The sequence below is a fragment of the Oncorhynchus masou genome, chromosome 5, assembly GCF_036934945.1.
Source record: "Oncorhynchus masou masou isolate Uvic2021 chromosome 5, UVic_Omas_1.1, whole genome shotgun sequence".
Classification (NCBI taxonomy): domain Eukaryota; kingdom Metazoa; phylum Chordata; class Actinopteri; order Salmoniformes; family Salmonidae; genus Oncorhynchus; species Oncorhynchus masou.
In genome coordinates this window covers 81,341,547-81,363,641 of record NC_088216.1, presented here as the reverse complement: position 1 = coordinate 81,363,641, position 22,095 = coordinate 81,341,547, and the positions used below count along the sequence as shown (strand labels likewise).

Here is a 22,095-nt window from a genome sequence, read left to right as displayed (position 1 = left end):
GCTATTTGACCAAGGAGAGTGATGGAGGGCTGCATCAGATGACCTGTCCTCCACAATCACCCGACCTCAACCAAATTGAGATGGTTTGGGATGAGTTTAAGGAAAAGCAGCCAACAAGTGCTCAGCATATGTGGAAACTCCTTCAAGGCTGTTGGAAAAGCATTCCTCATGAAGCTGGTTGAGAGAATGCCAAGAGTGTGCAAAGCTGTCATCAAGGCAAAGGGTAGCTACTTTGAAGAATCTCAAATATAAAATATATTTTGATTTGTTTAACACTTTTTTTGGTTACTACATGATTCCATATGTGTTATTTAATAGTTTTGATGTCTTCACTATTATTCTACAATGTAGAAAATAGTCAAAATAAAGAAAAACCCTTGAATGAGTAGGTGTGTCAAAACTTTTGACTGGTACTGTTTATAATTCTCTGCCTCCTACTCCATTCTCCTCCTCCTCCTCTCCCTCTCACTCTCCTTGTCCTCCCCTCCTCTCTTCTCCCCTGCCCTCCTCCTCACCTTAGCTTTCTTCATCTCGTTGACCTCCTGCTCTAGATTATTCAGCTCTCGTTCATAGCGTCCCTGGTTCTTCAGTAGCCTCGCGTGTTCCTTCTGAGCCGCCTGTAGCTTCATCAGGTCTCTGTTCATCTCCTTTAGCCTCTTCTCATAATCTGACTTGATCCTGCTAGCCTTCTCCTCCGTGTAGTTCTCCATGGACACTAGAAAGGAGGAGAGAGAGAGTGATGCTTATTAAATGAGGTAGAGCTGAAATTGAGTACAGTACAGTATGTAAAGGTTACTGCAAATATAAGGAAACACTTGAGTAAATGAGGGATACAAAGTATATTGAAAGCAGGTGATTCTACATTAACATCTTAGGGTCATGTATAAAAATGCCCAGGTGCCCATTATTTTGGCTACCATGACTAGAAGAGATCTCAGTGACTTTGAAAGAGGGTCTCAAAGGAGCATAGGGAGTTTAAAGGGTGTGTGTGTGTGTGTGTGTGTGTGTGTGTGTGTGTGTGTGTGTGTGTGTGTGTGTGTGTGTGTGTGTGTGTGTGTGTGTGTGTGTGTGTGTGTGTGTGTGTGTGTGTGTGTGTGTGTGTGTGTGTGTGTGTGTCTCAGTCACCAGATCTCCGACCAATTGAACACTAATGGAAGAATCTGAGACAGCGTTTTCCACCACCATCAACAAAGCACCAAATTATGAAATTTCTCATGGAAGGATGGTGTCACATCCCTCCAATAGAGTTCCAGACACTTGTAGAATCTATATCACGGTGCATTGAAGCTGTTCTGGTGGTTCATGGTGAGCCGACGCCCTATTAAGACACTATACTAATAAAGTGCTGCTCTACCTTCTTCAACAAGGCAGGTCCTACAGGCCTGGACTACTGTTCAGGTCAGGTGCCACAAAGAGGGACTTAGGAAAATTGCAATTGTCTCAGAACAGGGCAGGACGGCTGGTCCTTGGATGTACACAGAGAGCAAACATAAATAATATGCATGTCAATCTCTCTCAAAGTAGAGGAGAGATCGACTTCATCACTACTTGTATTTATGAGAGGTACTGACATGTTGAAAGTACCGAGCTGTCTCTTTAAACTACTGGCACACAGCTCAGACAACCATGTGTACCCCACAAGACATGTCACCAGTCCAGAACAGACTATGGGAGGTGCACAGTACTACATAGAGCCATGACTACATAGAACTCTATTCCACAGTACTACATAGAGCCATGACTACATAGAACTCTATTCCACAGTACTACATAGAGCCATGACTACATGGAACTCTATTCCACAGTACTACATAGAGCCATGACTACATATAACTCTATTCCACAGTACTACATAGAGCCATGACTACATGGAACTCTATTCCACAGTACTACATAGAGCCATGACTACATGGAACTCTATTCCACAGTACTACATAGAGCCATGACTACATGGAACTCTATTCCACAGTACTACATAGAGCCATGACTACATAGAACTCTATTCCACAGTACTACACAGAGCCATGACTACATAGAACTCTATTCCACAGTACTACATAGAGCCATGACTACATAGAACTCTATTCCACAGTACTACATAGAGCCATGACTACATAGAACTCTATTCCACAGTACTACACAGAGCCATGACTACATAGAACTCTATTCCACAGTACTACACAGAGCCATGACTACATAGAACTCTATTCCACAGTACTACATAGAGCCATGACTACATAGAACTCTATTCCACAGTACTACACAGAGCCATGACTACATAGAACTCTATTCCACAGTACTACACAGAGCCATGACTACATAGAACTCTATTCCACAGTACTACACAGAGCCATGACTACATAGAACTCTATTCCACAGATTTAATGACTACATAGATTTAAAAAGCCATGACTACATAGAACTTATGGAACAGCAGGGACTCCACAGTGAAGCAACACAAATATAGAGGCACAGACACATGCATAGAGCCATGACACATGAATAACAGTATACATAGAGCCATGACTACATAGAACTCTATTCCACAGTTGTGGATATGTCCACAGTAGTACACAGAGCCATGACTACATAGAACTCTATTCCACAGTACTACACAGAGCCATGGCACACAGTACTACACAGAGTGTTGTAGAATATGTGGTAGTACACAGAGCCATGACTACATAGAACTCTATTCCACAGTACTACACAGAGCCATGACTAGGGCACACACTTAGTGTGTTGATGCAGATAGAATCAGATTTAAAAACAGGTACACCTTATGGAACAGCAGGGACTGTGAAGCAACACAAATATAGGGCACACACACTTGGAGGCAGGGCATGCATGACACACATGATAACAGGGCACACATTATACACGTGTTGTGGATATGTGGTAGTGGAGTCGGGCCCTGAGGGCACACACTTAGTGTGTTGTGAATTATTTAATGAATGTATTGTAATATTTTTTTAAATCGTATAACTGCCTTAATTTTGCTGGACCCCAGGAAGAGTAGCTGCTAGTGGGGATCCAAAATAAATACAAATGTTGGTGTTTCCTTTATTTGGACATTTACCTGTATCTATGTTGTGCTACAGCTGTGTCTTCCCTTACAACAAGACATCAATGAAGATCTCACATCCACGCTTACAATCACTTACTGATGTTGGGCAGTATGTACAGTACACTCTGTGTGCCTACATTACCTATAACTCACTGAGGTTGCGTAGTACTCTGTCTCTCTCCAGCTGTGTGTGCCTACATTACCATCATGACTCTCTGTGACTGTGTGCCTACATTACCCATAACTCACTGAGGTTGTGTAGTACTGTGTGTCTCTGTGACTGTGTGTCTCTGTGACTGCGTGCCTACATTACCCATAACTCACTGAGGTTGTGTAGTACTGTGTGTCTCTGTGACTGTCTCTCTCCAGCTGTGTGTCTCTGTGACTGCTGCCTACATTACCCATAACTCACTGAGGTTGTGTAGTGCCTCTCCAGCTGTGTGTCTCTTACCTACATTACCCATAACTCACTGAGGTTGTGTAGTACTCTGTTCTTCTCCAGCTCTGTGTCTCTGTGACTGCGTGCCTACATTACCTATAACTCACTGAGGTTGTGTAGTACTCTGTCTCTCTCCAGCTGTGTGTCTCTGTGACTGCGTGCCTACATTACCCATAACTCACTGAGGTTGTGTAGTACGCTGTGTGTCTCTGTGACTGCGTGCCTACATTACCCATAACTCACTGAGGTTGTGTAGTACTCTGTCTCTCTCCAGCTGTGTGTCTCTGTGACTGCGTGCCTACATTACCCATAACTCACTGAGGTTGTGTAGTACTATGTCTCTCTCCAGCTGTGTGTCTCTGTGACTGCCTGCCTACATTACCCATAACTCACTGAGGTTGTGTAGTACTCTGTCTCTCTCCAGCTGTGTGTCTCTGTGACTGCGTGCCTACATTACCCATAACTCACTGAGGTTGTGTAGTACTCTGTCTCTCTCCAGCTGTGTGTCTCTGTGACTGCGTGCCTACATTACCCATAACTCACTGAGGTTATGTAGTACTCTGTTCTTCTCCAGCTGTGTGTCTCTGTGACTGCGTGCCTACATTACCCATAACTCACTGAGGTTGTGTAGTACTATGTCTCTCTCCAGCTGTGTGTCTCTGTGACTGCCTGCCTACATTACCCATAACTCACTGAGGTTGTGTAGTACTCTGTCTCTCTCCAGCTGTGTGTCTCTGTGACTGCGTGCCTACATTACCCATAACTCACTGAGGTTATGTAGTACTCTGTTCTTCTCCAGCTCTGTGTCTCTGTGACTGCCTGCCTACATTACCCATAACTCACTGAGGTTGTGTAGTACTCTGTCTCTCTCCAGCTGTGTGTCTCTGTGACTGCGTGCCTACATTACCCATAACTCACTGAGGTTATGTAGTACTCTGTTCTTCTCCAGCTGTGTGTCTCTGTGACTGCGTGCCTACATTACCCATAACTCACTGAGGTTGTGTAGTACTATGTCTCTCTCCAGCTGTGTGTCTCTGTGACTGCCTGCCTACATTACCCATAACTCACTGAGGTTGTGTAGTACTATGTCTCTCTCCAGCTGTGTGTCTCTGTGACTGCCTGCCTACATTACCCATAACTCACTGAGGTTGTGTAGTACTCTGTCTCTCTCCAGCTGTGTGTCTCTGATCTTGTTCTGCAGCAGGATGAGTTTCTCTTCATACTGTAGTTTGAGCTGCAGCAGTCTCTTCTGACTGTTCTCCAGCTCATCGATCAACTTCTGCTTGATCTCAATCTCACATGTCAGGTCTGCCAGATCCACCTGGAAGTTAGCTGCAGGGGGTAAGAGGTCAGAGGGCACAGAGAGGTCAAGGGTCAAGAGGTGAAAGGTGAAAACTGTGGCTATCAGACAGACATGTTATAATAGAGTGGGGCAGTTGGGGATTTCAGTTGCTACCTAGGAAATACTGTAGCATACAGCCAACAGAGGACAGCATGGTACTTTCATTAGGTTAATGATGACACCTATTCAATCCTGCCCCCATCTGCAGTACACAAGTGCAGAAGGGTTGATTTAGAATTGGGGACATTTCTACCACTCTCTGGGAAGTGTCATAATTATCTTTCACTCACCTTTCTCATCAGAGTCAGAGTCTGAGTCCACCAGACTCTCATCACTGTCAAACTCATCTTCATCCCTCTCCTCCTCCTCATCACACCCACTCTCCTCCTCCTGCAGAGGGGACATCCCGTCCTCTGTGTAGTTCTCTTCAGAGTCCATCTGTCCGTTCTGTCCATCCTGTCCATTCTGTCCATCCTGTCCATTCTGTCCGTCCTGTCCGTTCTCATGAGAGGGAAGCTTCACTTGTTTCTTAAACCCCTTCTCTTTTTCTGGGCTGTAAGTAGAATATATGACCAGGCGTCAGACTGGGACACACACAGAAGGCAACGCTCATAACAGCTGTGACCCAATAAGCAGCGTTAGTTATTTGCCCCATCAACATATGAATCTATTACTAATATGAATGACCATGTATTAAACCTGTATGGGCCTCTGATTTGATTTGGGACTCAGCCAATAATCACCCATTTTGTTTTGGGACTGTTGCCAAGTGGATATGGAGAACACAGGTGTTAGCAGAGACCTCTCTCCATCTTCCCCTCCCTCTCTCCCTGATTAAAAGGGGATTCGCCTGTTTTAACCTCTCACTTTGTCCCCGCTCCTCTCTCTCATTACATGGCAGTAGTCAGAGTGAATACCTCTCTCATTACATGGCAGTAGTCAGAGTGAATACCTCTCTCATTACATGGCAGTAGTCAGAGTGAGTACCTCTCTCATTACATGGCAGTAGTCAGAGTGAGTACCTCTCTCATTACATGGCAGTAGTCAGAGTGAGTACCTCTCTCATTACATGGCAGTAGTCAGAGTGAGTACCTCTCTCATTACATGGCAGTAGTCAGTGAGTACCTCTCTCATTACATGGCAGTAGTCAGAGTGAGTACCTCTCTCATTACATGGCAGTAGTCAGAGTGAATACCTCTCTCATTACATGGCAGTAGTCAGAATACCTCTCTCATTACATGGCAGTAGTCTCTCTCATTACATGGCAGTAGTCAGAGTGAGTACCTCTCTCATTACATGGCAGTAGTCAGAGTGAATACCTCTCTCATTACAGTGAGTACCTCTCTCATTACATGGCAGTAATACTCTCTCATTCAGCAGTAGTCAGAGTGAGTACTCTCTCATTACATGGCAGTCATTACCTCTCTCATTACATGGCAGTAGTCAGAGTGAGTAGTCAGAGTGAGTCTCATTACATGGCAGTAGTCAGAGTGAATACCTCTCTCATTACATGGCAGTAGTCAGTGAGTACCTCTCTCATTACATGGCAGTAGTCAGAGTGAGTACCTCTCTCATTACATGGCAGTAGTCAGAGTGAGTACCTCTCTCATTACATGGCAGTAGTCAGAGTGAGTACCTCTCTCATTACATCGCAGTAGCAGAGTGAATACCTCTCTCATTACATGGCAGTAGTCAGAGTGAGTACCTCTCTCATTACATCGCAGTAGCAGAGTGAGTACTTCTCTCATTACATGGCAGTCGTCAGTGAGTAAGAGTTGCTTGTCTCAGTTCCAACATCACCACTAGGGCTGTGGCAGTCACAAAATTTCATCAGCCGTTTATTGTCAAGCAAATAACTGTCGGTCTCTCTGTAATTGACCGTTAATTAACATAAACACATTAACTTCTTTGGGATTGGGGGGCAGTATTGAGTAGCTTGGATAATAAGGTGCCCAGAGTAAACTGCCTGCTACTCAGGCCCAAAGGCTAGAATATGTATATAATTCTTAGATTTGGATAGAAAACACTCTGAAGTTTCTAAAACTGTTTGTATGATGTCTGTGAGTATAACAAAAACCTGAGAAAAAATCCAACCAGGAAGTGGGAAATCTGAGTCAGGCTTGTACTGTGAAGGGGTAGCGAATGAGAGCTGTTTGAGTCAGGTGTTTGGCAGAATGCCATGAGCTAAATCATGCACGTGGCCGTGAGAGGTAGCTGAGTTCCTTTTCATTTCTAAAGACAAAGGAATTGTCCGGTTGAAACATTATTGAAGATTTATGACAAAAACATCCTAAAGATTGATTCTATACATCGTTTGACATGTTTCTACGAACTGTAATAGAACTTTTTAAACTTTTCATCGGAACTAAGTGATCGCGCATTGAGCATTTGGATTACTGGGCTAATTGTACGAACAAAAAGGAGGTATTTGGACATAAATGATGGACTTTTTCGAAGAAAACAAAAACATTTATTGTGGAACTGGGATTCCTGGGGGTGCATTCCGATCAAGATCATCAAAGGTAAGTGAATATTTATAAAGCTATTTCTGACATTTCTGACACCTCTCATTCTTTGGAAAATGGCTGTATCTGTGGCTAGGTGCTGACCTAACATAATCGCAAGGTGTGCTTTCGCCGTAAAGCCTTTTTGAAATCTGACACAGCGGTTGCATTAAGGAGAAGTTTATCTATAATTCCATGCATAACACTTGTATCTTTTATAAATGTTTATTATGAGTATTTCTGTAATTTGATGTGGCTCTCTGCACTTTCACCAGATGTTTGTTTGAGACAATGCATTTCTGAACATAACACACCAATTTCAAATGAGGTTTTTGGACATAAAGATGAACTTTATCGAACAAAACACCATTTATTGTGTAACATGATGTCTTGTGAGTGCCATCTGATGAAGATCATCAAAGGTTAGTGATTCATTTAATCGCTATTTCTGACTTTTGTGAGCCCTCTCCTTGGCTGGAAAATGGCTGTATGGTTTTCTGTGACTAGGTACTGACCTAACATAATCGTTTGGTGTGCTTTCGCCGTAAAGCCTATTTGAAATCGGGCAAGTTTCTCTTATCTTTTATCTTTAAAATGGTGTATAATACTTGTATGTTTGAGGAATTTTAGTTATGGGATTTTTGTTGTTTTTTATTTGGCATCCTGCAATTTCACTGGCAGTTGGCGAGGTGGGACGCTACCGTCCCACATATCCCAGAGAAGTTAAGCATCCCCTGGTTTCCACACAGTCTACAAGCCACTGATGCAGACCTTTGGATCATCTACATTTTAAAAAGTCTATTAAATCCATGTAATAAAACACCACAATAAATCCATTATTATTTTAGACATGTCTAAAGAAACAGGATATGAAGAAAATGTAGTCTATTTCAGAAGAACTGAATTGCATACTCTGAGTTGTCCTCATGTTAGGTACTGATCTGGCAGTGCCATGTGGCTGTTGGCTACAATAGTTAATTTAGCGGACAAAATTTGGTTAGAATTCCGTGGCATTATTTTATATTATTTTATAATATGAAGAATACAATTGAACAAAACTGAATAAAATATAAAGGATGTTTTCTCCAAATGATTTGAGGGGTGTGCACATGTGCTATTCTGTTTTGAGCAGTTAACAAACAAATAGATACTCCTATATGCTTAATTTAAAATTAATAACGTAACTTCTGTTGCTCAACAAACAACAAACGTTGGGCTACATGTTTTGATTTTTAATACATTGTAAGGCTGCATGATGAGACTAATGATCATTTCAAAAAGTTGCTTGAAAGGCATGTGCTCTGCTTTTTTTTGCGCTGGCTGTTGTCTACACACTTCATCAGTCTCTCATTCACAATTTGACAAGCGCTTGACAATGCCTCGAATTTCCCAGGGGTATCCCCTTTGTGTGGCCGATGCACCCTAAAACAAGTTGTGCGTTTGGTGGCCAGTACCCGTTGTTCCTTTCTCCCTGATAGCTACATGCTTCGAAGCACCCCTCACTCACATGGCTCAGGTTGTTCTCACAAGCTACAAGTGAAGAGCAACACTTCGGGAACACAACTCCTTGTCCAATTCCAACGTACATATTGAATATATTGGAAGAAGAGCCCAAATTTACTTTTTGTCAACCAACAAGATGAGTAGGCCTAATGAACAGCAAAACCACTAGCCTATGTCAATCTACTATCCCCCATAGTACAAAAGTTGACGTATTCTATTCTTTGCGAGAAATAAATATTCCAAACATAGTCTGGGACAGTTGTGGGATGTGATAGATCCCAAATTATTACAACCACTAGCATTAAAAAAGCTTTTTTACGTGATGAGACTGAAGCAACAGATCGGAACGTTTATCTTAACTTCTTCGATATAGGGGGCGCTCTTTTAATTTTTGGATAACAGAAACGTTCCCGTTTTAAACAAGATATTTTGTCACGAAAAGATGCTCGACTATGCATATAATTGACAGCTTTGGAAAGAAAACACTCTGACGTTTCCAAAACTGCAAAGATATTGTCTGTGAGTGCCACAGAACTAATGCTACAAGGCGAAACCAAGATGAAATTTCATACAGGAAATGCCCCAGATTTTGAATGCTCTGTGTTCCAATGTCTCCTTATATGGCTGTGAATGCGCCAGGATTCACAGCCTACACTTTCTGTCGTTTCCCCAAGGTGTCTGCAGCATTGTGACGTATTTGTAGGCATATCATTGGAAGATTGACCATAAGAGACTACATTTACCAGGTGTCTGCTTGGTGTAATCCGTCAAAATTATTGCGCAATCTCCAGCTGCGTGCACTTTTCCATTTGGTTCAGAGGAGAAAGGCAACTGCCACGAATGATTTATCATTGAATAGATATGTGAAAAACACCTTGAGGATTGATTCTAAACAACGTTTGCCATGTTTCTGTCGATATTATGGAGATATTATTGGCGTTGTAATGACTGAATTTTCGGGTTTTTTCTTAGCCAAACGTGATGAACAAAACGGAGCGATTTCTCCTACACAAATAATCTAAACAGTCTAAACAAATTGAACATTTGCTATCTAACTGAGAGTCTCCTCATTGAAAACATCCAAAGTTCTTCAAAGGTAAATTATTTTATTTGAATGCTTTTCTTGTTTTTGTGAAAATGTTGCCTGCTGAATGCTAGGCTTAATGCTATGCTAGCTATCAATACTCTTACACAAATGCTTGTGTAGCGATGGTTGAAAAGCATATTTTGAAAATCTGAGATGACAGTGTTGTTAACAAAAGGCTAAGCTTGTGAGCCAATATATTTATTTCATTTCATTTGCGATTTTCATGAATAGTTAACGTTGCGTTATGCTAATGAGCTTGAGGCTATGATTACGCTCCTGGATACGGGATTGCTCGACGCTAGAGGTTAAAATGTGATAAAATATTAGGCTATTTCATCACATTATAAGCGCAGCAATGCACACATGGCAGTAGGCCATTATCAAAAGTGACTTTCAAATGCTATTATGCATGTAATGCTTTTATTATAAAGGTGAATTTTTATGCTGAAAATGTTCTTCCCGAACTTGAGACTCACGCACTGCTTATGTATGCCAGTTAGGCTCTACACCCCTTGTAAAGCAGATTAATGTGCTTCATTTTAAGAAATTATTTGGCCACTTTAGATGTGATACAAACCATATTAAAACATATAGGCCTATGGACTAGGCTACATGAGGTGTGTGACTATGATTAGAAAAAGTTGCAAAAAAAAGGCATTGTTTCTTATGCTAGGCATCATTCACAAGTGATAATAGGCTAATATTGTCACCGATCAGACTATTCTGGATTGAATCTTGTCTTTACATACACAAAATATTATATGTCTGAAATTAGTTTTGATTTAGAATGGATCATTATCATGCACCTGTCTCAAAACAGGGTCAGCGGGAAAAATATACATGTCATCTATGCACTTAAATAGTGAATGGTGGACGCTTTTCCTGTGGTTCATTTTCATGCCAGCCAGGTAGGCTATACTCCTGTTGTAAAGATAAGCAATGTGCTTAATAATAGGAAAGTTGAGAAATAAATATAATACGCCTAGCCTATAGAAAGCTGATCCCCCTATTTTTAGTAGAGGCCATCACTCTATTTTCTCCTGCAATTGCATAGCCTGTAGAAATGTTGCGCAACATGAGCTCATGGGATCTCATGAAGTGTTTGATTAGATTTTCCATCACATTTGCATTGATGTCAGAGTGATTAGAGGGACAATAGAGTGCTAAGTACCAGGCAGTTAGCAAGTTTGGTAGACTACTAATGACCATCAGCAGCATCAGAGCTTGGAGAAGCCTGATTACTGTGACTTAAAGGTCAAGTGGAATTTGACTGCCTTCATGACTCTTGACCGCCGTTGTGGCGGTAATACGGTCACCGCAACAGCACTAATCACTACCCTACACTACCATCCTGGCCCCATTCCAATCCCATTTACTAGCTGAATAGAAATGGGATTGAGCCCAATCCTGTTCCCTCTAATGCTGTAAACAGTAGTCTCTTCTCTTCTCCTCTCCCTTCCCTATTCTCGTCCTCTCACCTCATCCTGCTCTGTCTCCTCTCCTTCTTCTTCAGCCTCTCAATGTCCATCTTGGCTCGGCGAATCACGTCCGTCATCTCCGCCTCCATTGACAGGGAATGGGGAGAGGAGCCTAAGGGGTGTGGCCCGGGGGTGGAGCTATGGGAGGAGGAAGGGAACGGCGAGCGGGAAGAGAGACGAGTCACACTGCGACGAAGACACTCGTTCATTGCCTCGCTCTCCAGGAGCTTGGATCTGAGAGGAGGGGAAGAGAGGGGGAAGAGGAGGGTGGGGAGAGAGAAAGAGAGAGAGCGAGATAAAGAGCAAGAGAAAGGGAGAGATAAAGACAAACAGATGTCATTAGTCAAACTTTACAGTTAAAGCCTCCATCACCTCATGTTTCAGCATGATAGAGCACAGCCCCATGTCGCAAGGATCTGTACACAATTCCTGGATGCTGAAAATGTCCCAGTTCTTCCATGGCCTGCATACTCAGACATGTCACCCATTGAGCATGTTTGGGATGCTCTGGGTCCACGCGTACGACAGCGTGTTCCAGTTCCCGCCAATATCCAGCAACTTCGGGCAGCAATTGAAGAGGAGTGGGACAACATTCCACAGGCCACAATCAACAGCCTGAACAACTCTATGTGAAGGAGATGTGTTGTGCTGCATGAGGCAAATGGTGGTGACATCAGATACTGGTTTTCTGATCCAACCTTTTTAAAGGTATCTGTGACCAACAGATGCAAATCTGTATTCCCAGTCATGTGAAATCAATAGATTTGGACCAAATTTATTTATTTCATTTGACTGATTTCGTTGAACTGTAACACAGTAAAATATTTAAAATTGTTGCATGTTAAGTTTATATTTTTTGTTCAGTGTAGAACAACAACAACAAAACTATGAACTGACGTACAGTAACAACAAAACAGAAACTCAGTGAATTGGTTTGCCCTTTGACCTCCATAATGATGTCGTACGGTCCAGTCCCCAAGAAACAGTGGCTTTAGAGTCAGACCCACTCAGTGTAAAGTTCATTATAGTTCCAGTGGAGTTATAACCCCTAACAGACTCTTACCTGAGCTCCTCAACCTCTCTGATATAGTTCTGGATCAGAGCACCAATCTCCTCGTTGCCCTCACCTAGAGGTCAGAAGGTCAGAGTTCACAGTGAGACATAAGCGGTTAAAACTTCTTAACTACATGCAAAGGTCAGAAAATGTTACTAGCTGTCAAATCCTTGTTACCTCATTTCCTCTCAAAGCTCATCGGAGGAGAAGGTGTGAGGGAGGGACCTTGGATCCTCTCCTCCAATGAGCTTTGAGAGCGAGGTGTAGAAATGAAGTAAAGAAGGACAGGGGAAACAAGAATCTGAGTAACGTTTTCAGACAGCTACAATCTTCAACGACCATTGTGTGCGTTGTCTCTCTTGGTCTTACCTGACTTGGCGAGGAGCGTGCTGACGTTGTTGGCGAGGAGTGTGGTGACGCGTGTGTTGAGGTGGTCGATGGTCTCCTGCATAGCTTTGACTCTCATGCGTTGCGTGTCGTTTTCTCTCTGTAACATAGAGTTTTCCTGGAACAGATCACTGAAGCCCTCCAAGCCATCCTCACCCATCACACGCTTACCCTGGGGAGGAGGCCATACACATACAGGAAGATATTATCTCAGCCAATTAACATACAGAACATTTCATCCAATCAACAAACAGGATATTGATTTTATATCACTTCAAGCATTTTGTTTGTAAAAAGTCCCATTTTCCATTTTATTTTTGTACTCACTGGACGCCAACACCTCAGCCAATCATAAATCAGACTACTTTACTGCAGCAAATCACAGGGGAGACAACTTCCTTTCAGCCAAAAACATGCTCCATTAGTCTCTGACTCGGATCCCTCCCTCTCTCCCTCCCTCCCTCCCTCTCTCCCTCCCTCCCCTCTCTCCCTCCCTCCCTCCCCTCTCTCCCTCCCTCCCCTCTCTCCCTCCCTCCCTCCCTCCCTCCCTCTCTCCCTCTCTCCCTCTCTCCCTCCCTCTCTCCCTCTCTCCCTCCCTCCCTCCCTCCCTCCCTCCCTCCCTCCCTCCCTCTCTCCCTCCCTCCCTCCCTCCCTCCCTCTCTCCCTCCCTCCCTCCCCTCCCTCCCTCTCCTCACCCCTTTATACTCCATCAGTTCCATCTGTAGCCTGGCGATCTCAGCCCTGAGAGCAGATATCTGCTGACTGGTCTTGTCCTGGTTCACCATCACCTTGTTCTTGATGTTCCTGGCTCTATTAGCATACTTCAGTGTGTTCAGGGTCTCCATGAAGTCCCGGTCAGATGGACTCACACACGCGATCATCACCGTACGACTGGAGAGGAGAGGGAAAACATAACAGACGTTATAAAGACTGGTGAGGCACAGGCCTGTGTGTGTGTGTGTGTGTGTGTGTGTGTGTGTGTGTGTGTGTGTGTGTGTGTGTGTTACCTGTTTCCTCCCAGTGAGTCCTGTAGAAGACGTGTGAGTTTAGAGTCTCTGTATGGAACATGGCCTCCTTTCTTAGCCTGGTCCCCCAGAGCACTGATCACATTCCCCAAGGCCAGCTAGAACACACACACACACACACACCACACACACACACACACACACACACACACACACACACCATCATGATCACGTTTCTCAGCACCAGTTAAAACACACATCATCATCACGTAGCTCCTCACCAGTCCACAGTTGATGGATATGCCCTCGCGTGCCCTCTCTCCTGTCGCTCCGGTGCGTTTCAGTCTCTCTGATCCAGCCAAGTCCACAAAGTGAAACTTGGCCATCAGAGTCTCGTATTCAGGCTTGGCTATAGACCCTCCGTCTCCTCCTCCTACACCGTTCAGCTCTGCGTTCACTCCTCCATTCTCCTAGAGAGAGAGAGAGAGAATACAGTGACAACAGTTATCACCATGTTTTATAACTGTTCTGACTTTACTCTGATACATTCATCTTTCAGCTTTTCACTCCTCTTTTACCCTCTTCCACCTCTACTTTGACTCTTTCTGTCTCTCCCTCAGTCAATACATCCATCACCCCCTTCCCTCCTCTCTTCCTACCTCCTCTCTCCTTCCTTCCTTCCTTCCCTCCTCTCTCCCTACCTCCTCTCTCCCTACCTACTCTCTCCTTCCTTCCTTCCTTCCTCTCTCCCTACCTCCTCTCTCCTTCCTTCCCTCCTCTCTACTTCCTTCCCTCCTCTCTCCCTACCTCCTCTCTCCCTCCTCCCTCCCTCCTTCCCCCTCCTCTCTCCCTCCCTCTCTCCCTCCCTCCTCTCCATACCCCTCCTTCCTCCCCTACTCTCCCTCCCTTCCTTCCTTCCCACCTCCTCCCTACATCCCTCCCTCCCTCTTCCTCCCTCCCCCTCCTCTCCCCCTCCTCCCTCCCTCCCCCTCCCTACTCCCCCTCCCTCCCTCCCTCCCTCCCTCCCTCCCTCCCTCCCTCCCTCCCTCCCTCCCTACTTCCCCCTCCCTCCCTCCCTCCCTCCCCTCCCTCCCTCCCCCCTCCCTCCCTCCCTCCCTCCCTCCCTCCCTCCCTCCCTCCCTCCCTCCTCCCTCCCTACTTCCCCCCTCCCTCCCTCCCTACATCCCCCTCCCTCCCTCCCTACCTCAGTTTGTTGGCAGACTCTCATCTGACAGAGGTTGATGGTGAAGATGGCGTGAGACCTGGAACTGGAAGCATTCATCTGGGTGCTGGCCGTGGTCCGGGACAACGCTCCCAACTTCAGACATTCTAACAGCTAGAAAACACCACACCGTCAAAACTGACTCACACACATACTAATTGTTAGTGCTGTACACACACACACCTCTTCCTCAGAGTTGACGAGTCGTGAGGTGACTCCACTGGTGTAGATGGAGCCGCTGCCGTCCTCGTGGATCTTAATATTAGACTTCCTGTTCTTACAGTCTGGGTCTCTGGCTCCGTCAAACAGATCTAGGATCTCCTCGTTATACAGCTGGAGAACACACACACGCAGACATTTAAGCAAAAATAAATGTAAAGTTTTTCTTGCAATTGTAGAGACAGAAATGAGCTGGGAGAAAGATGGAGGGAACATATCGGGGTTCCAGGTTGGCAGCCTAGACTCCTCATCGCAGCCTAGACTCCTCACGCAGACATTAACACACACACACATTAACACACACACACACACACACATTAATACATACACACACACATTAATACATACACACACACACACATACATACACACACACACACACACACACATTAATACATACACACACACATGAATACACACACACACATTAATACATACACACACACATGAATACACACACACACATGAATACACACACACACATTAATGCACACATACATTAATACATACACACAAACAGAGAGTGATGAAAGGGCAAAGATCAGGCTATAGCACATAACCTCTGACCTCCATGAAGCAATAGGGTTAAAGGTCAGGAGAGGTCAAGAGACAGCTCAGCACACACACACACACACACACTCTCTTTAACCCTAGCCTGATCAATGTCTGTTTATCGTCCATACTGATAATCCAATGACCTACAGCTGAACTAATGAGAGAGGGGGAGCGAGGAAGAGAGAAAGGAGAGAGGGGAGAGAGATAAGGAGAGAGGGAGAGAGACAGGGGGAGAGAGACAGGGGGAGAGAGAGGGGAGAGAGGGAGAGAGACAGGGGAGAGAGACAGGGGGAGAGAGACAGGGGAGAGAGACAGGGAGAGAGAGAGAGAGAAAGGAGAGAGGGAGAGAGACAGGGGAGAGACAGGGGGAGAGAGACAGGGGGAGAGAGACAGGGAGAGAGAGACAGGGAGAGAGAGACAGGGAGAGAGACAGGGGAGAGAGACAGGGGGAGAGAAAGGAGAGAGGGAGAGAGACAGGGGGAGAGAGACAGGGGGAGAGACAGGAGGAGAGAGACAGGGGGAGAGAGACAGGGGGAGGGGAGGGAGAGAGGAGAGGGGAGAGAGACAGGGGGAGAGAGACAGGGGAGAGAAAGGAGAGAGGGGGAGAGAGACAGGGGGAGAGACAGGGAGAGAGAGACAGGGGGAGAGAGACAGGGGGAGAGAGACAGGGGGAGAGAGACAGGGGAGAGAGACAGGGGGAGAGAGACAGGGGGAGAGAAAGGAGAGAGGGAGAGAGACAGGGGGAGAGAGGGAGAGAGACAGGGGAGAGAGAGGAGAGAGAGAGAGTGACAGAAAAGGATAGACAGAGAAAACGAGATGGAGAAAGAGAGGATTTTAGCAGAGATAGCCATCTGTAAGTGAATCAGGTTACATTAGCTGTCTATTACTGTAGTCCGATCACCTGAGAGAAAACAGAATATAGGCCTAGCTGACAGGCTGACAAACACACACCATTACCCCCCCCCCCCCACACACACACACACACACACACACACACACACACACACACACACACACACACACAACACACAATAACATTATCCCACAACACATCATACAATACATTCAACAGGCATACCAATGATATGACATTTACCCTGATGATGCTTCAGACACACACAGAGAAGGCTGAGACAGTAAGCAGAGAAACACTCCGTGTACCAGGCACCTCTTGCCACACAGCCAGTTAAAGTCTTTAAAACATATCAGCTCATGTCTCCCACACTTCAATACGTCTGTGTGTGTGTGTGTGTGTGTGTGTGTGTGTGTGTGTGTGTGTGTGTGTGTGTGTGTGTGTGTGTGTGTGTGTGTGTGTGTGTGTGTGTGTGTGTGTGTGTGTGTGTGTGTGTGTGTGTGTGTGTGTGAGAGAGAGAGAGAGTCGGGGTTCTCATTCTGGGTAATATCACAGCTAACGACTAACATCAGTCAGGCACCAGAACCCATCATCCATTGGGTTTCCTGTTAGTCTGTCATCACAATGTCACTTCCTGTAGCATCACCAGGGCTGATCGGTGCATGCCCCTCACATCTGGTTCAGGTTAACACAGGCCTCACACACAAACATGCACACAGCCAATCAATCAAAGGCAAGAATGACCAATGACAACAGACATTGCATCCCTGGAGGACAAGATGTTATTCTAGACCACTTTCATCTCCTCTGCCACCTTTCACAGGGGACTGGATGGGTGGCCCAAGTGTTACTATGGCAATGACATAGTGTACGTATGGGGTGTGTGTGTGTGTGTGTGTGTGTGTGTGTGTGTGTGTGTGTGTGTGTGTGTGTGTGTGTGTGTGTGTGTGTGTGTGTGTGTGTGTGTGTGTGTGTGTGTGTGTGTGTGTGTGTGTGTGTGTGTGTGTGTGTGTGTGTGTGTGTGTGTGTGTGTGTGTGTGTGTGTGTGTGTGTGTGAGTTCGTACCTCCAGGAACTGTGCACTGACTTTAAACTCAGGGGGGTGTGTGCCCTGCTGCCGGGCCTGTGTCTTCCTCTCCTGGATGCCCAGGAACAGATGGTGAACAGCCCGTGGAACAATGCCCCGCTCCTCCTCCTCCTCCTGCACATCGAACCCCGTCCCCATGGTGTACGTCTTCCCTGAGCCCGTCTGGAAACAGAGTGTGTCAAGCTGTCATCGAGGCAAAGGCTGGCTACTTTGAAGCATCTCAAATATAACAAATATATTTTGTGGTGTTTAACACTTTTTTGGTTTACTTCATGATTCCATATGTGTTATTTCATAGTTTTGATGTCTTCACTGTTATTCTACATGGTAGAAAATAGTAAAAAAATAAAGAAAACCCCTTGAATGAGTAGGTGTGTCCAAACTTTTGACTGGTACTGTATGTATTTTGTTCTTGCAAGAGAAGGAACAGATTCCTACTGTGATAAGTCAGATTTCTCTGTGTGTTTGTACCATTAGTTTAGTAGAGAAAAATAACCACATAACAGTGATTACAAATAGACCCGTGTTTCCCAAACTCAGTCCTGGGGACCACAAAGGGTACATGTATTGGTTTTTGCCCGAGCTTAATGATGAGTTAATTATTTGAATCAGTTGTGTAGTGCTCGGGCAAAAACCAATACATGTACCCTTTTGGGGTCCCAAGGACTGAGTTTGGGAAACACTGAAATAGACCCTTCTTTGAAATAGACCTAATTATTAGCATCTGTCCTTGTATGGATGCATACACTAGGTTTATGTATTCAGCAGTGTATCATAATCCAGAGGTTAAACATTGTGGTCCTCAAGGCACTCCTTGATGGTGTGTTCATATCTGTCTCTGTTTCTCACTGTACCTGTCCGTAGGCGAACACAGTAGCGTTATATCCATCGAAGCAGCCCTCGATGAGTTTGTGGACGCAAGCAGCATAGATCTGTTTCTGTGCCGAGTCGATGTCGAACACAAAGTCGTACGTGGCTCCGTCAAAAAGGCCTTGTCTTTACCCAGCAACACCTGGGGTTCCCCAGGGGTTACAAGTGTACACACGTGACAGCCCTCGATCTTCTCCTTCACCATCTGGGGACGGATCCTACACGGAACAGGACAAGAAAGAGGGGAATCATGGACAAGAAAGACGTATTGGGTTACGTTGGAGAGAATATGGTGTTCATCATGGTCAATCTACGTGGAAAAGTTTGATAACGTTGTTCCGTAACAATACAGGAGAGACCTGCCTACCCTGCCGCCATGGTCAATCTACGAGTAAAAGTTTGATAACGTTGTTCCGTAACAATACAGGAGAGACCTGCCGAATGGTGTTCATCATGGTCAATCTACGAGTAAAAGTTTGATAACGTTGTTCCGTAACAATACAGGAGAGACCCACGGTCAACTAGGCCAGTGGTTCCCAAACAGGGGGGACCGGTCGGCAGTGGGGGCGTGGATATACAGTGACGTTGGAAAGTATTCAGACCCCTTGACGTTTTCCACATTTTGTTACGTTACAGGCTTAAACTCAAATGGATTAAATAAAACAAAAATACTCATCAATCTACACACAATGCCCCATAATGACACAGCAAAAACAGGTTTTTAGACATTTTTGCAAATGTATTAAAAATAAAAAACAGAAATATATTTTAGATTCTTCAACATAGCCACCCTTTGCCTTGATGGCAGCTTTGCACACTCTTGGATTTCTTTTAACCAGATTCATTCGGAATGCTTTTTAAACAGTCTGGAAGGAGTTCCCACATATACTGAGCACTTGTTGGTTACTTTTCCTTCACTCCTTCACTCCAACACATCTCAAACCATCTCAATTGGGTTGAGGTATGATGATTGTGGAGACCAGGTCATCTGATGCAGCACTCTATCACTCTCCTTCTTGGTCAAATAGCCCTTACACAGCCTGGAGGTGTGTTTTGAATTTTAAATAAATCACAGACAGTGTCACCAGCAAAGCACCCCCACACCATCACATCCCCTCCTCCATGCTTCACGGTGGGAACCACAAATGCAGGGATAATCCGTTCACCCAGACTGCGTCTCACAAAGACATGGAGGTGGGAACCAAAAATCGCAAATTTGGACTCATCAGACCAAAGCACAAATTTTACCGGTCTAATGTCCATTGCTTGTGTTTCTTAGACCAAGAAAGTCTCTTCTTCTTATTGGTGTCCTTTAGTAGTGGTTTCTTTGCAGCAATTCAACCATGAAGGCCTGATTCAAGCAGTCTCATCTGAACAGTTGATGTTGAGATGTGTCTGTTACTTGAACTCGGTGAAGCATTTATTTGGGCTGCAATTTCTGAGGCTGGTAACTCTAATGAACTTATCCTCTGCAGCAGAGGTAACTCTGTGTCTTCCTTTCCTGTGGCGGCTCTCATGAGAGCCAGATTCATCGTTGCGCTTGATGGTTTTTGCGACTGCACTTGAAGAAACTTTCAAAGTTCTTGACATTTTCTGCATTGACTGACCTTCATGTCTTAAAGAAATGATGGACTGTCGTTTCACTTTGCTTATTTGAGCTGTTCTTGTTATAATATGAACTCGGTCTTTTACCAAATAGGGCTCTATTCTGTATACCCCCACGTTGTCACAACAAAACTGATTGGATCAAACACATTCAACAAATAAACTTTTAACAAGGCACACCTGATAATTAAAATGCATTCCAGGTGACTACCCCATAAAGCTGGTTGAGAGAATGCCAAGAGTGTGCAAAGCTGTCTACAAAGGGTAGCTACTTTGAAGAATCTCAAATATAAAATATATTTTGATTTGTTTTACACTTTTGTGGTTACTACATGTGTTATTTCATAGTTTTGATGTCTTCACTATTATTCTACAATGTATAAAATAGTCAAAATAAAGAAAAGCCCTGGAATAAGTAGTTGTGTCCAAACTTTTGACTGGTACTGTTTATTTATATATATATACAACTTTTAAGAGTGACTTTAAAGCAGTTCCTTTAAAAAATTTAATTATATAAAAAAAAGTATATATATATATATGTAATCTAAAAAAAATTTTTTTTTTTTTTTTTAAGGAACTGCTTTAAAGTCACTCTTAAAAGTTGTAATAGTAGAATTAACAAGATGTGATTTTGGGTAGTTCATCATCAATTCCTCTTGTCATGTTAGTCATTGCATAACTTAGAGAGATATTTATAACTTGTCAGAAATGTCCAGATCAACTAGCCCATGTCAGATAACAATTTTGATTTATTTCGATTTTTTAACCCATTGATATTATTGTACATTTTTTTGGTCACTCAAATATTGCCTGAATACACGTTAGACATGGCAAAATGTATAGAATTGCAACAAATGTTTCTTTAAAACGGCAACATTTTCTTTCTTCCATGACATAATGTGTAGAATTCCAGGAAATAAGATTGCAGCTTAATTCTCTCCACCAACAAGAGGGTTGTAAACAGTTTGTGTCATGAACAGTGGTTGTGCCCATGGGTGTGTGTGCAAGGGGGCAGGGGTGGGGGGTCTCGGATACTCTTGGAATAAATTATGCAGATTCAGCTAATAACTTTAATCTGGTCTAATCCATGACCAAGCAAAACACAGTGGTGTATCTCCCCACTAACCTCCTAACACCCTCAGGAGATACTCCTACCCATAGAGACACACACACACACACACACACACACACACACACACACACACACACACACACACACACACACACACACACACACACACACACACACACACACACACTCCCAGCCCATAGTGATGAACCCCCCTGTGAGACCACACCAGAATCTCTTCCCCTATGTTCTCTCCATATGCGCAGCTGCACACACTCATCAATTCACACAGCGCTCTCTCACACACACACACACACACACACACACACACACACACACACACACACACACACACACACACACACACACACACACACACACACACACAGCTCACACACACACACAGACTCACACAGCGCTCACACACACACAGACTCACACAGCGCTCACACACACACACAGACCCTCATCTCTCCCCAGTGCTGACTGAAGCATTTTGTTGAGCCTGAGGGCTAAGAAGACTGGCCTACAGACCTGCATTAGACAGAGAGGATTACTAAGTAGTTGCATTAAGGAACATTAAAATACACTACCTCCATCCCATGTACATTATGGATAGAGTAGAGACACTTTACGTCATGGTAGCAATACAACATGGCAGCAGCACAACACTGTAGCAGCCCAATACATGGCTCCAACATTAATGGGTACAGACAACAGCACTAAGGGCAAGAAGGCAAAGACAAAAACATCATGAGAAGCAGCCACAACTATCAGTAAGAGTGTCCAT

General features: G+C 44.4%; 1 protein-coding gene across 1 annotated transcript in view; it reads right to left on the bottom strand.

The window, feature by feature from the left end:
* LOC135540370 (kinesin-like protein KIF21B) overlaps positions 1-18,845 on the bottom strand; it is a 62,304-nt gene extending 43,459 nt beyond the window's left edge. Inside the window, 17 exon segments of the mRNA XM_064966976.1 lie at positions 516-715; positions 4,650-4,838; positions 5,139-5,295; positions 5,651-5,654; positions 5,709-5,732; positions 7,193-7,213; positions 11,373-11,654; positions 12,484-12,547; positions 12,844-13,033; positions 13,557-13,752; positions 13,869-13,984; positions 14,108-14,296; positions 15,031-15,162; positions 15,232-15,381; positions 17,741-17,923; positions 18,616-18,744; positions 18,747-18,845. Coding sequence (XP_064823048.1) covers positions 516-715; positions 4,650-4,838; positions 5,139-5,295; positions 5,651-5,654; positions 5,709-5,732; positions 7,193-7,213; positions 11,373-11,654; positions 12,484-12,547; positions 12,844-13,033; positions 13,557-13,752; positions 13,869-13,984; positions 14,108-14,296; positions 15,031-15,162; positions 15,232-15,381; positions 17,741-17,923; positions 18,616-18,744; positions 18,747-18,836 — 2,316 coding nt within the window. The 5' untranslated portion in view covers positions 18,837-18,845.
* Between the last annotated feature and the right edge of the window lie 3,250 nt (positions 18,846-22,095).